Consider the following 15,749-nt stretch of genomic DNA (forward strand, 5'->3'; position numbering starts at 1 on the left):
TATTCTAGCAAAAAATAAAAACAGTGCAACGCGCCAGGATCAGCGCATCAGCACTGTGCCTAGAACATAAACCAGCAGCTGCCGTTAATGCAGCCTAAATGACGAAACGCGGTACGGACACGGACTGAGTGAGTGTTCTGTCCAGACCGTGAATAGGACCTCGGCTCGGTGAAGATTTTATTCAACACGCCTCCTGGAATTTTAATTCACTACCCCTGCGCTATCCCTGCCAAACAAGTTTTTTGTACCCCCAGTCATTTACAGAGGGATTTCTGATTGTGCGCTGCACGGGACGGGAGTTCTGAGTTATTACCTTTTTTCAGATTGTTTTGAAGACTGAAATGTAAATATTTGTATTGCACACCAGTCTGTGCTAATTCTGAAGCCACCCTCAACTGTCAGAACACCGGGACAGTAACCGCATCGGACTGGATGTAGTCTCTGATTGGCCAATAAATTGAACTAGGTGGTACTGACAGAGTAGCCAATGGCTCAGATTTTTGACAATTTTGCCAGAATTGGACAGAATTCAAGGTGTGTATGGCCTCTTCGTAACACTGAGGGGAATTTAACCAATCAGCTTTTTTTTTTCATTTTGAAACCTTAACTGAACAAAATGAAAAGGAGAAGCTGATTGGTTACTATGGGCAGCTGCTCCAGATTCTGTCTGCTCCAATTGTAATAAATTCCCCCGTGTATGTTTAAAAATGTTACAAATGTTCTAGAATACCTTTTCTCTAGCCGTTTTGTGAAAATCGTGGCAGCCTTGTACTATGATTTGAAAAAATGTTCATGACAATTAGCGAACATATGAGCTAAACCTATTGTTGTATCATAACGTACTACAGGAAGTACGACAGGAAGTGCTCCCTGGTGTACACATAGCATGGTTGAGGACTATTGCTGAACAGTGGCAGTGTGTATAATGTAGAGCACAGACTTTATATTGCGGCACAATCAGATATAACATACAGCTTGTTGCATAACGTTAAGAAGTGTGGAATATATTGTGTAGAGCAGAATGTATAAATCTAAACCGTACAGCAGAGTGTAGAAAGCCGAGTCTTGCAAAATATACAACATGCACCACACTGCATACAGCTGGCCAGTGCACAATACATAATGTATAGCACATGGTTTACAGACATGCACTGTGGCAAACAAAGAGCAGTGTGAAGAACTATATAATATAAAGCACATGGTTTACAGCTGAGCAGGGTGAATGATAGCACTTGCCAGTGGCGTCACAAGGGGGGTGCGGCCCGCACCTGGGTGACACCAAAATGACTGAGTCATTTTGGTGTCACCCCCTCTGAAAAGTCGGGCACTCGGTCATGGCCATTTGCTGACAGTGCAGACCCGCGATGCAGCTGGGAAAGATCCTGACAATATTTTTGGAATCCGACCCAATACCTGATTGACAGCTGGCTCTGCCTCTCCAGATCCAGAGCCAGCTGTGATGCCCCCCCCCCCCCCTGCCCCCCAGGGGAGGAGGGAATCCCTGCTGGGAGCGGTGCTATATTGGCCTCTATTTAGATCTGTATTTGCAATATAGTGTTGCACACATGGCCAGCAATGACACCAGCCATTTGGGGGCTTGAAAGATCAGTTGAGAGCCGACATAAGCACACTGGTAACTGTGACAGCCATCACCAGTGGCACTCTTTGAATGTAGCATACACCGTGCCCATGTGCTAGGAGACAGAATGTGAATCAAAACACTGCAGAAAGCATTAGTATGTTTGATGTTTTAATAACGTTTATTGACCATTTGTAACTTGGTTTCTTTCAGGAAACATGTCAATCAGTGGCTTTGGTTTTCTTTAAGTTCCACAATCTAAGTTATACCTCCGGAGCCACTTTGTATATGACAGCTGTAAGGAGTTTAGGATGCAGGGATATCTCGCCACTGGGGTCTTCACAAGATATAAAAATGCAGCAGCTTGTTTCGCCCTCCAAGCTCAACTAATAACTAAAATATCACTTGTAAGTGGAATGATCCTTAAGGGGGCTAATGCCCTCCCGTATTAAAGGCCAAGGCACCATTCTGATCCTGTTTTCACCCATATTTACACCCCCCGCCCTTCCCCCCCCTTTACCTGAATCGCTGGGTTCTTCTCCGCACAGGCTGCTGAATTTGGCGCGGCTGTGCATGGCTACGCTCACACAGCCACATCATCATTCACAGATCCTTTGATAGGATCTGTAAATGGATACACTACGAGTCACATCAGGCACTGCGGCAGGGGGCTTGTAGTTTCAATGGAATACAATACGGTGACATCACCGCACTTGTAGTCCATTAATACTTCCTGCAGGCCATGTTATTGAATGCCTATACCCCGGTATGAACATGAATGTGAGGAACAGTCTGCAGGATACACAGCATTGCACCTGCAATCTTCTGTTCTACAGGCTCCTATGCTAACAAAATAATAAATGCACATTTTTTTTTCTTTAATAAGAAGCGTGCATTTAATTATTTTTCTGCAAAAGGTGGAATTTCGCATGAACATATTCCTCCAAACCCACCCGATTGATGAAGGCCCAAGAACTCTAATCATTACTGCATTCTAAAGAACCTGATCCCTGTTGAGAAAGCAGTGCATTCATGAGAGACGGCTTCCCTTTATAAAACCACAATGAAGGAAAAACGAGACCGAAAAAGAAAAAAACATAAATAAAGAGAAAAGCGGCTTCTGTAGACAGAGGTCATTAGGAAAGGCTGCTACCGTTCTGCAACAGGAAACTACTAACAGCAGTTCTCTGTGCACTGGGAGCAAGCAACTTCCGCTGCTATGAATAGCAAAAGATGAAGTGTTACTGTGTCAGGGAAGTAAAAGCTGCTGCTGGACAGGGCCAGGAAGCTGTTAGCAGAAGCTCTAAACAGTGTGGTTTATGTTTGATATCAATACGTTTCTGGATTCTGTTCTATGTTTAATGGTAAGGCCTGAAGCCATGAGCAAGGAGGGCAGAGGGCACCAACCTGTATCAATAGTGATCCATAAGCCCTGGTTCACACCTAGGCGGCACCGTTTTTGCGCGTTTTTTTACAGGCGTTAGCAGCATACGGTTATTTGCACGTTTATACATGTTGTGCACATCTGTATGCGCATTTTAATGCGCATAAATGAAGACGGCGGATTGACAGCTCATAAACCATTGTGGGCAATGGAAGAACGCTCATGAAAATGTGCAACAAGCTTCTGATGCACGTTTTGGGGCATTTCCAATTAGGTCTATGGGGAGGAAAAGCGCATTTAACTGCCCAAAGAAGCTCTGTAGATTTTCGGGCATATGGCGTTTTTCTGCTCAGGTGTGAACCAGGGCCATTGAAAATCATGGGATTTCTTGTTGGGCAGTTCAAAGCGCTTTTTTTTTTAAGTGCTCAAAAACGCCTAGGTGTGAACCAGGGCTTAGAAAAATATATTCAAGCCAATGAAATACCCCGCCAGGTTGGCTCAATCGAGGAGCTCTGGCCAGGGTTGTGCATGAACCTACAGACATACAAATGTTCCCTATAAGACTGTGAACTGGCAGATCAAGCAAACATTCTCTTAAAGTGGAACTCCAGGGGCGAAAAAATGAACTTTTAAACTTTGTTTGATCCAGAGAAGCCATCTCCAATGCTAGGTAAGATGACAGCGGGGATACCAAAAATGTTTGTTTTGTTTGTGCCAAATACTACTGTCAGTGACACAAATGGGAAACACACATCATCAATTCATAACTAATTTTTTAAAGTAAAGTGAACATGGAAGGGCTACTGGCAGCCATGAGTTTAGGGTGCCGAGACCGACATTTCCGGCTGTACAGTAAAGAAAGATGTCATTTACACTTCCCTTTCGGCACCCTCATCCATTCACAAAAAGCCATGTATTCCTTTTATTGAACACAAAGCATTCTGTGAACGAACAAGGGAAGAGGAGGACGGGTAAAGGACAAGATCTCCCCTTGTCAATTCACACCATACCTTGTATTCAGTGAAAAGAATACAAGGCTCCTAGTGAATGGATGAGCGTAGAAGAGGAGTGTAAACAACACGATCCTTCCCTGAACATTAGCCAGAACGGTCAGTCTCAAAGCTTGTAAGCTTACGGCTGAGAGAATATCCAACAAGAATAAATCTAACATTTCATAGCATCTCCAGCCGCCATCCGGGCCTAGTTTAAAAGCACTTTAAGATAACTTAACTGAACTAAGCAAAAATAAACCACCACTTATCTTCCACTTTTAGTCTGCAAGCACCTTTAGATTCAACTGTAAATACTTAATATGATTGAATTTTAAAGAAAAACAGTTTGATACATCGCACATAACCCCATTAAAATACACTGCCGGCCAAAAAAAAAAAAAGTCACATGCTCCAATATATAATTGGACAGCCTTTAGCTTTGATTACGGCACGCATTCGCCGGGGCATCATTTCCATAAGCTTATGCAATGTCACAACATTTATTTCCATTCAGAGTTGCATTCATTTTTCACCAAGATCTTGTAGTGATGATGGGAGATTCGGACCTCTGTGTAAAGTCTTCTCCAGAGCATCCCAAAGATTCTCAGTGGGGTTAAGGTCTGGACTCTGTGGTGACCAATCCATGTGTGAAAATGATGCCTCATGCTCCCTGAACCACTCTTTCACAATTTGAAGCCCGATGAATCCTGGCATTGTCATCCTGGAATATGCCCAATGTGCCATCAGTGAAGAAAAAAATCAATTGAGAGAAAAACATGGCCAATCAGTATATTCAGGATGGCAGCAGACCTCATTTTTTGAGCAACATTGCTGAAGCTAGACCTGACTAACTGAAGCCACCCCAGATCACAATACTGCCCGAAATCCAGGTGGTGACATTTTTTTGGCCGGGCAGTGTATTTGAATTGGACTGATGTCTTTTTTTTCTGGTTTAACCTTCGAAAAATGATCAACAGAATGTGACAAAAATGAGAGCTCTTTTACCTTAGGTTGCATTGAACTATTAGACAATCACATGGATCTAATGTTTAGATTTTAACATGCATGTGCAATCATTAGGCTACTGTGAAAAACAAAAAGGCAGATGTCAAATACTTTTCTCCCGAAAAAGTTAAAACTCAAGAAAACTCTGGTGCCATGGCCAAAGCAAATGATCTGTGCCAAAGGGCGAGAGCCTGCTGATCAGCATCCCTTCATGAACACCAATCCTCCCATTCAGTAGAGATAACGTAATCAGCACAGCAAGGGTTACAAAGAATTACAGGAAAAAAGTATTGACATCTGTATGTTTGCTGTACTTTCTCTAGGGATGATGTTTATTAAACAAAGACACTTGATCTGATACTACCGACACACTTTAAATTACAAAAAAAAAAAGCTTATGAAAAGAATGAATACGTTATTTCTCCCAACATGCAAAACAATTATTTCCCATACACAAAGAAATTGAAAACGGGTGTTCAATAAAAACTATGATATAGCCCCCTCTCACCAAAAAATTATATTCCTAGACTGGGACGTTCACCAAAACAATATTATAAGGTATAAAAAGAAAAACAGACCAAGAGGGAAATGAAATCCTCCAACGGAAACCACCTCTATTGTGTACAATAAAATCCAAATCAACATATCAAATTTACGCACACACACCATCTCTTGTAGGTATTCCAATCTGGATAAAAAAAGTTCAATGAAAAGACTGACTGTTTTTATATAGTAATTCTGGCATTGATCATTTTTAATATTTCCCAATATTAGAGGGTTCCTGCATGTAAAGATGTAAAGAGAAGAGAGATCTCCCTGAACACATTCAAAGTTAGCGTTATAGTCATCTCATAAAATACTTTACAGTCACGCTTTAAAGCAAACCTCAGAGACCCCCATTTTATCCATGAATCACCGCACAAGTGATAAAAAGAATATTACATTTTACACTTACCCTTCGCCAAGCTTTTCCAAAACATCAAAGACCTCTTCTGGCTGTTTCGTCAAGCTGTCTTCACTCAGCTTTTTAAGTTTGCTAATAAAAGAAACACACAGACGTGAGGTCAACGTGGGATGGGGAAGCAGTGTATATGAAGAGGAGCAATGATGGTCACAGCTGACATAATAGATATACTGACAGCCAAAGTATGAACTACATGGCTAAATATAAGGTCATGGTATAATCTGGTCAGGATTCGGCAGTATACCTACATCTAAAACGAAAAAGGTCACTCCTTTGAAGACAGTCAAGTACACATCCTAGAAGCTGGGCAGATTATTACCCCTCCTAGCTTCAATTATGCAAATGCAATCAATGCCTGGTTGCGACTAACAGATTATGTGGATTGGAGCAACATTCACCATATTTATTCCCAGCGAATTTTTGTACAAACCATTCTGAATTGCGAAAGCTGGTCGGATGACCAGTGAAACATATTTAAGAAAAATACCTTGACTTATTTTTTTACAGATATTATGGACAGTTGTCACACATTAGATGATTTCCCGTGGTCTCTTGCATGACAAGACTAAAATTGTGAACTTCCCCTTACCTTCTCGGTGGCAAGGGTCAACAGGAAATAAATAATAAAAGGGGGATTTTCCCCAGTGGGGATATAGACAGCAAAAGACTTAAGAGCTGAACACTTTTACATTCTACCCAAAGCTAAAAGAATGCTTCGCCTATACATACATTTTAGCATACTTAGGACTGGCCACTTCATGGCATTGAGGTAATCTGAACCTTCGGGATGGTGACTGTGTACAGTGTATCAGGCCATTGTTGACTTCCCTTTGCACAAAGGGGCAGGCAGAGACATTTATTGATAAAAGGCATCAGGCAGCACAGCTTTGTTAGGTGATTCAAGTGTGGGTGACAAAGAGGAGTCGCCGCAGACAATAAACGAAAAGGCAAAACGTCAGCGCTGGTTCATTTAATTGTAAATCCAAAAGTAGCAGAGCCAACTCATTTCCGAGGTCATAAAGCAACCCTTTCATCAGGGCTGATTTATTACAGGTAGAAGGATCGCCGCTGAAAGCAAAGCTAATATGGCTGTACAAATATCAGTAGATAAGCCAACTAGATCCCTCGAAGATTTACCCAACAACAGTACAACAGCACCAACCTCCACCTGGCTTTGGCTCAGCATGGGACTGAAATCTTTATGTTTGCATAGGCCCTGATTGGCTGCTGAAGCACACAAAGGTAATGTTGAGATTAACAAATCAGAAATCTGTTTTATTGTTCTGACCTAAAGTAGAACTGAAGCCAAAATGTTTTTTTAGTTTTGGATAGAGCAAGGAACAGTTATAACTAGGGATGCAATAAAATTCCGGCAGAAAATTGTACTTTTGGGCAAAATGATGAAGCAATAACCTTTTGGCCAAAAATGCTCTGTGTCCCCGCTGACACAGAGCAGCACCCAGCTGGGAGGAGAGAAAACTTTCAGGGGGGGCGGGGAGGAGAGCACTGTCAGCGGTGTCACAGGAGGCCGAGCTCTCCTGCCCGCACTGCCCTACTAAGCCTCCTGCGACAGCGAGTCAGGATGGAGACCGGAGTACAAGTGGTCAGTGATCAGCTGATCGTTGAGTGCCTGTAAATAATTGAGGACAGAGTATGTTTACTGTGTCCCCAATGCTCTACATGACTTCCTGTTCATTCATAATTGTGGACATAGTAACTCATACCATATACCGGGCCGGCCTTACGGGTGTGCGAGCTGTGTGGCCGCACAGGGCACCATGGCAACAAAGGCGCCTGGTGGCCTACACAGCTCGTCCTCGGGGCGGCTTCTCTCCTCCGCACCGCTGGACATCTGACATGACACCGCTCCCCCGTCCGTTCCCCCGAGTGAGCGGCCGGCGTCTCTTCTCCCACACCGCTCTGCCGCCTATTACAGTCCGGCAGAGTGGTGTGGGTGCGGAGACAGCACTGTCACAGGAGGCTGGGCTTTCCTCTCTAAGGACCTATAGGAGCGTTTACATCATCTGAAAATAAGTTACCGCATATCTCGTAACCGCACGGTATTGTCACCTAACGCTGAACCTGCACATTCAATATGTATTTTTATTAATGATATATATTTTTATTGATGACATGATTTTGTACTTTATTTTTTGGTTCTAAATTATGTATACAACAATTTAGTGAATAAATGTTTTTCTAAGACTTTTATATACGAGGTCTGGACTGGTTTCTAAAAAGCCCCCTTTTTTCTCCCCACTGGGTCCTTGCACAGCCCACTGCGGAAACAATCTGTTCCTTTGTAAAAACTATATCGTGTCTGCAGTCTCTGACCACATCTGGTAAAATTCTTGCAGTCTCTGACCACCTCCTGTAACATTCCTGCAGTCTCTGACCACCTCCTGTGGCATGTCTGTAGTCTCTGACCATCTCCAGAAGCATGTCTGCAGTTTCTTAAATTTCTCTGTAACATTACAATTACCGAATATTCTGTGTGGCCCTTTGGTGATGCCAGGCGCCACACTGGAGGACCACTACATCAAGTCAGTTGACCAACACTGCCCAGTCTCTGTCTACAACCAGGTAAGCATTTACATGCTCGGGAAAGGACAAACACAGATCCATTTAGTTTTCTTCCCATCATGGATGAAATAAACAAGTGATCTGAAATCACTCTTATATTACCATTAGGGTGCTCCACCCGAGACAAAATAATCAGCTAACCTCATGAAAATTCCATTACAGCCTGATTAGCGCACAGCGCAGGCACTTGAACTTTTTGATTACATGTGATTATGGGAAGATGATATGAATATTTCAGTTATTTATTCCAAGAAGATATAAAAATAACATTTGATGTTTGTCTGAAGTTTTACTTTAAAAGGAGAACATTGAGGTGAGTGATTTCCACTCATCCTCATAGTTAGAGCCGACGTGTGACAAAGAAGCTGTCGCAGGTCGGCTCTATCGATCGGGAAGTAAGCAGAAACATGCAGCCAATCCGCTCACTTTCTGATCGTCTCCCTGCAGAGAGCGATTACTGGTAGGGATTCCCCCCTCTCCGATCCTCCAGTGCCGAGTGGAGGAATGGACGGGAAGGGGGCGGGCACAGCTGGCTCTTCTTCTGACCAGGTTTGATATATAACCAGGGGCAGAGTTGTGGATGGCTTTGTAACTGACTGTTAATATTTTGAAGATTATCCTTTGGGCTATTGGAAGCCAGGACATGGATTGGCAGAGGGGGGTAGGGAATGGAAGCCAGTGCAGGGATGGGCAGAGGGGGGTTGCAGACACTGAGCGGTTGGTTAGGTGGATGAGTCTAGCAGCTGCATTCATGATAGACTGAAGGGGGGATAGCCTGTGTAGTGGAAGGCCAATGAGGAGGGAGTTACAATAGTCAAGACGACATATAACAAGGGAGTGGATGAGTAATTTTGAAGTTTCATTGGTGAGGAAGGGGCGTATTTTGGAGATGTTACGAAGGTGAAGGTGGCAGGATTTGGATAGTGACTGGATGTGGGGAAGAAAGGTGAGGCCCGAGTCAAGGATGACACCTAGGACCTTGGCATGGGAGGAGGGGTGGATAGTTGTGTTAACAATCTCAAGGGAAAAGACGGGAGAAGGTGCACGGGCAGGAGGAAATATCAAGAGCTCAGTTTTTGAAAGGTTGAGTTTTAAGAAGTGTTGTGACATCCAGACGGATATGTCAGATAGTAGATTAGTGACACGAGAGGACACAGAGGGGGAGAGTTGTGGAGTAGAAAGATAGATTTGAGTGTCATCCGCATAGAGATGGTATTGGAAGCCATATGAGGTGATCAGCTGACCCAGGGAGGAGGTGTAAATAGAGAAGAGAAGCGGTCCAAGGACAGAGCCTTGGGGGACCCCTACAGAAAGAGGAAGAGGAGGGGTGGATTTAGAATTGTAGGTGACGCTGAAGGAGCGTTTAGATAGGTAAGAGGAGAACCACGAGAGAGCAGAGTCTTGTAGTCCAAGTGAGTGGAGTTTTTTGAGGAGGAGCAGGTGGTCAACAGTGTCAAAAGCAGCAGAAAGGTCTAATAGCAAGAGTAAGGAATAGTGGCCTTTGTTTTTAGCAGTGAGTAGGTCATTAGTGAGTTTTAGGAGGGCGGTTTCAGTGGAGAGTTGGGGACGAAAGCCAGATTGTAAGGGGTCAAGAAGGTTGTGATCAGCTAGGTGGCGACTTAGGCGGCAGTAGATGAGGCGTTCTAGGAGTTTGGAGGTGAATGTGAGTAAGCAGATTGGTCTGAGATTATTGAGGTCGGTAGGGTCCATTTAGGGTTTTTTGGGAATTGGGGTGACCAGGGCATGCTTCAGAGGGGAGGGAAAGATTCCAGTAGAGAGTGAGATATTGAAAATGTGAGTAAGAGAGTGTAGGACAGAGTATGAGGGTGACCGAAGTAGCGGTGAAGGAACAGGAATAGTACATCGGCCCCGGTGGAGGGAAAGGAGCATTCCTCCAAGGTTAAGTATAGCAGGGAGGGGTGGAGGGGGCCAGATTGGAGGGGGATCATTCAATTTTCCCAAATAAACCTCTGAAAAAATGGAATTAACCTTTAACCCCTTCGTGACTGACGACGCCAGCATCGGGGCTGTTTAAAACAGACACCTCAAGGAATGGCAACAAAGGATATAAATCCACTTTGTGTGCAATAAATTATTTTGTAAATCCAGATATTACCTTGTGAAAGCAGTAGTGACATCACCACTGTGCTGTACACAACCCGTGCAGACAGCAGAGCTGTGGTAGGAGCCCAGCAGACCCCACCCACTACAGACGGTCTGCAGAAAACTCCAGGAGGGGGGCGGAGATAAGACAAGTCACCCCGCGCAAGGAGAGACAGCAGCAGTGTCCGGTCTTTATTACAGGAAGTCTCACACTGGATCACTGCACAGATCTAGATTCAAGTACTACACTTGCCTCTTGTTTTTAGACAATAGTTGCTTATCCCGGAGTTCAGCTTGAGGCAAAGTTCTGTTTTCTGTTCCAAAGTTTCTTATCTGGAGATCCAGAAATGTCTGCCACAAGTTGACAACACAAAGCCATAGCCTTGCAGTCAGCAGTAGAGTGGTCACCCACAAATGAAGGAGTTTGCATAGCAGGCCCACATTGCTGCTGCCAATGGTAAGCACTGGATTAGCATTGTCAGCTGCAACAGGGGTGAACGTTTCCTATCGCCCGACGTCTGGGGCATGAAGTTCCGTGCACCGGGCAGGTGTTTTGGGTTTTGTTCCTCTACATTTAGCTCTGCTGCGGGCAAGCGGAGCCGAATGTACAGCAAGGGAGCCACCGCTCGTATTGTACAAGAGCTCTAGGTGGCTGTACAGCTGCTCCGATCACTTGTAGCAGCCTTCTAGCTCCCCGCTGGCCCCAACTCCCCACTATGATTTTTGGGGTCCCCTGATCTTCTGGGGGCCTGGGACCTCCAGGATGGAGAGAGGGAAGCAGCCTGGAGAACATGCATTCTCTTATCTGCTGTGTAATCAATGAGACAAGAGTGCTATACTCACAGCCTTCCCGTCTCAGCTGTCATAAGGCGGACTGCACAATGCTGCGCTCAATCTTCTGTATTGGAGGGCAGGCTCCATAAAGAGAACCGGTCACCTCCAAACGCTATCAAATAATAAACAAATTTAAAAATTAACCAACCCCGCCATCTGCATGTGAATAAACGCATGCATAGGGCACTGAGTGTGTGTGTGTGTGTGTGTGTGTGTGTGTGTGTGTGTGTGTGTGTGTGTGCACGCGGAGTGCTGCCCCCATTCCACTGTGTGACATATTGTGGTAGCCGGGCAGGAGCGCTCTCTACCACACACAACGTAAAGGGTATGTTCACTTTACCAAGTAATTACCCGCTCAAATCTGGCCCCCTCACCCACCCCCCGCTATACTTAAACTTTCTATGAACGGTCCTTCCCCTCCATCATTACAGGTGTACTATACGCACCATGTACTGCCGTCCAGCGCAGCCCTGCGGATTTTAGATTTGACTTGTAAATTGCGAGCACTCGTTGACCAATGAGGAGTGCTTCTTAGAAAAGGTTAAAAAAAACGGTTTTGGTTAAAATTATTGTTTTGCATCACGACAAGTAGATTGTCATGAGGAGAAAGATTGGGCCCCGCTATAGTCTCTGGACAAATAGGATTTTTAAAAGTTTCCACACCCCTGTGGCCGGATCTCCAGTTCAGAAACTTTGAGGGCTCATTTACGCCAACCAACCACTCTGAACGCACAGCCTACCGTGTACACTTTCTTTTTCATAAACTTTATTGAAAAGTCCTTAAATGACATTTACATCCACTTTCAATACTAGCTGAATTTTATTGATAACTCTCTACCTGGCTGCTGGTCCAGCCCGTGTTATGTGGGAATCATTCATGGCAATACACAAAACCACCAAATCAACCTTACAATGACCTGCTGTGAGCTGGATTCACAGTACAACTTGCATTTACCATAGCACTAAATACATCAGGGGTAGACAACCTAGACCACACCAGTCGTGGTGAAACTACAGATCCCTACACACCTCTAGCTGTCTCGCAATGCCTTATGGGACTTGTAGTACCACAATAGGTGGAGTGCTGAGGTTGCCTCTCCCTGAAATACAGACTATAAGAACAAAGAATCATTCATCAACTAGAGATAGAGGAAACCAAGTGAGAGATGTCTGCAGAATGAACACGGATCAGTCTGAGAGCAATGTCCCTCTTACAGCTTTCAACCGTTTGTATATCTACAAAGTGAAATTTATTTCCACACGAACGGCATTCACCTAAAACTGACATTTGTTTCCCTCTGGGGTGACATCATGAATTTTTTAACGTGAAATTGATATCATGTTGTGCACAGCAGGACATGGAGTGAGTCCTGTGAACTGTGCAAGCTCCATCAACCACAAAGGCCAATGAAAGTTTGTTGATAAGAATTCTACTGCAAGTGTGTAATGTTATCTCTCCAAAACAATCAACAGAAGCAGCTCAGGAAGTAGATGAGAGCAGCCGAAGTGACACTCCACCCACTGACACTTCAGTCTTTAACCAGTTGCTGTCCACTCGTTGAAAAAAAAAATGGACGGACGGCACTGCTGCATTAGCGGGTTGCCGTCTCCAGACGGCATTTCTTTTCCTGCGCGCGCGCACGGGCAGAAAAAACCTGTGCACTGCATAGAGCCGTTACCGGCTGTTTAACATATACCGGATTGGCGGCACCTGTGAATGCGGAAGTGATGTGTATTAATCACTTCCGCATTCACCTGTCAGTCATCTGGTTGCTATAGACGGAATAAATGTCAGTCAAAGAACCGCAGCGCTGAATACTGGATGGTTAATAGTCTCTGGAGGATTAAGATGGCCAGGAAAGGGTGGATGAGAGCTGCACAGACCAGCCTCCATTTAATGCTATGGGAAGGAGGAGGAAGCCACGTTCTGATGAAGGGGGCGTGACCCCGGAAACGCGTCACCTCACAACTTACAGGACTTAAAAGGATCTGCTACTGACGGCTTGGTGCCAGATACCACAGCATACCTTCAGAGGTCTAGTGGAGTCCATGGTTCAGCGTAGACTCACCCGAGCCTGTCTTCTCCTCTGCTGCACAGAGAACTATTGTAGGGCTGTGCACACAATGAAATAAATGTCATCTCAGAAATGAATAAAAAGTGCAGACAATGTGCCCAGACTGTGCGTCTCAGCGGAGCATCAGAGGTGATATACACAGTATTGTACTACCCGTATTTATCACTGCAGTCTGATCATGTATTATTTATCTCTGACACTGCAGACACAAGGGACATTGTTTGTTTCAATGTTTACTTGAAGACTGAACTGCCCAACTCCTGAAGAAGCCGCCCATCACTGTGGGGTGAAACGCGTGGAGCCATATTGGAGGATGCCATCTTTAAATCATTCTCTTCATCCTCAATGAAGCCATCCGTATTCAAACCTTTGTGATGTCATGATAGGTGTATATGGCTGTACAACATTAGAGTGAGAATGCAATGTTTAAATGACTGCGTTGCGATTGGCGTCCTCCCTATAGACATGTCACTCTGTACAGTGCGCAGTCACGGTGTCTGCTATGTGTGGTGACATCGCACGCTATAAACACGTCTTCATTGAAGAGAACCAATAAAAGCTGAAAGAACTTTTATATTCATTTATGTCACTGTGTGCGCCTACAAAGCCCGACCATACTTCTCTGCGCCAAGTTCCTGAAGACTGCCAACAGCAACTAATCCAAGAAATGCAGGCCTGCTTACTGACAGTGACATGTTATTAGATCAGTGCTGGTACCCTGAGGTCCGTGCTGGTACCCTGCGAGACAAGACGGCGGCGATGGTACCCTGCGAGAGACGTCCGTGCTGGTACCCTGTCAGTGCTGCGAGAGACAGTGGCGCAGGTACAACACAAGAGATGGCGGCAAGAGACGCCGGCGCTGGTAGCCCGCGAGAGACGCCGGCGCTGGTAGCCCGCGAGAGAGGCCGGCAGCCCGCAAGAGACGCCGGCGCTGGTACCCTGCCTGCGAGAGATGTCGGCGCTGGTACCCTGCCTGCGAGAGATGTCAGTGCTGGTACCCTGCATGCGAGAGATGTCAGTGCTGGTACCCTGCCTGCGAGACATGTCAGTGCTCTCTGTGTTAGGTGGTCGGCACACAATATCTGACCACACTGGGCGGGGTGAGGACAGAGTTATGATGTGGGCTCCGGGGTCTCCTCAGTGACAGGCGGACATGGCAGGTCTGAGGCCTCTGCTCCCAGAACTGACCCCCAGCCCTCAGTACCCCTCTCCCCCGGGTAATGGTGACTGCTTTGCGGCTCACCTCTTCGGCGCCGGCTGCTCCATGGTTGCTGTGTACGCTCTCACCCTCCACACCGATAAAACCCACAAGAAACTCCGGAACCCGCACTAAGTCCGCACAACTTCCATCTTCCTCCTCCCGCAGTACACTTCAACCCAACACACTGCCACGGCCAGCACCGCCCTCCGGCTAGAATTGTAAACACTGATTGGTAGACAGGGCCTCTAGCTTTTTCCTAATTGGCCCAGTCTCGTGACGCGAACTAGCACGTTTCTACCAGTATTATTGATGTTCATTCCCTCCCAACCAGCACAGCCTAATTGCAGGAAGCGGAGAGGACGCCGCGGAGGATGCCGGGTATGGGGGACGGGGGTCGTAGTTCGGAGCTCCGCCCTTCCTTGAAAGCCTGGCTGGTGAGAGCTCGGGAGCTGTGGCGTGTACACCTACTATAAGAGAACAGGTCATGAGAGCAATATGGAGCCTAGTACTGGAGAGCGAGCTACGGTGCTCGCAGAGATGTGCCTGTCATCATTTACATTGCCCCTCTGAGTCCAATCTCTAGAACGTCACTAGCATCAAGTATCTTCTTGTCCACCATGCCTAGTGGTGTGTCAATGTAACACTAACAGGTATTTAGTAACACACATCACAGACCAGACTGTGCTACAAAGTTAGCTGGCAGTCACACCTGTGCGTGGCGTGAACGTGCGTCACGTTTGTTTGCATTCGTTTGCTGCATGTCCCCATTGAATTCAATGGGGCCCTTATGCGCAATAAGTGCGCCAAAGAAGCTTATGCAGAGTCGCGTTTACAGTCCCATTGTAAAAGAATGGCAACACCAGTGCGTTTTGCTGCGTTTCCATGAACACCGCATTCACTGAATACGCAGGTGTGAATGCAGGATAACAATATTGCAGTCTGATCACTGGGGGAGGGGAGACTGAGGAATTGCTGCCTGCAGGGGTTTTATATCATAATCTGAGCCCAGGCAAAGTCACTGGACTAGAT

The 15,749-nt window shown here is 45.6% G+C and overlaps 1 protein-coding gene across 2 annotated transcripts in view; it reads right to left on the reverse strand.

Moving 5' to 3' along the window:
- STK3 (serine/threonine kinase 3) overlaps positions 1-14,917 on the reverse strand; it is a 184,071-nt gene extending 169,154 nt beyond the window's left edge. For both annotated transcript variants that reach the window (XM_018559100.1, XM_018559091.1), the window contains exons 1-2: positions 14,763-14,917; positions 5,916-5,996 (exon numbers count right to left, since the gene is read on the reverse strand). In XM_018559100.1, the coding sequence (XP_018414602.1) occupies positions 5,916-5,996; positions 14,763-14,785 (104 nt within the window). In that variant the 5' untranslated portion in view covers positions 14,786-14,917. The remainder of the gene's footprint in view (positions 1-5,915; positions 5,997-14,762) is intronic.
- Between the last annotated feature and the right edge of the window lie 832 nt (positions 14,918-15,749).

Source organism: Nanorana parkeri, unplaced genomic scaffold (genome assembly GCF_000935625.1).
Source record: "Nanorana parkeri isolate BGI_ZX_2015 unplaced genomic scaffold, ASM93562v1 scaffold16, whole genome shotgun sequence".
Classification (NCBI taxonomy): domain Eukaryota; kingdom Metazoa; phylum Chordata; class Amphibia; order Anura; family Dicroglossidae; genus Nanorana; species Nanorana parkeri.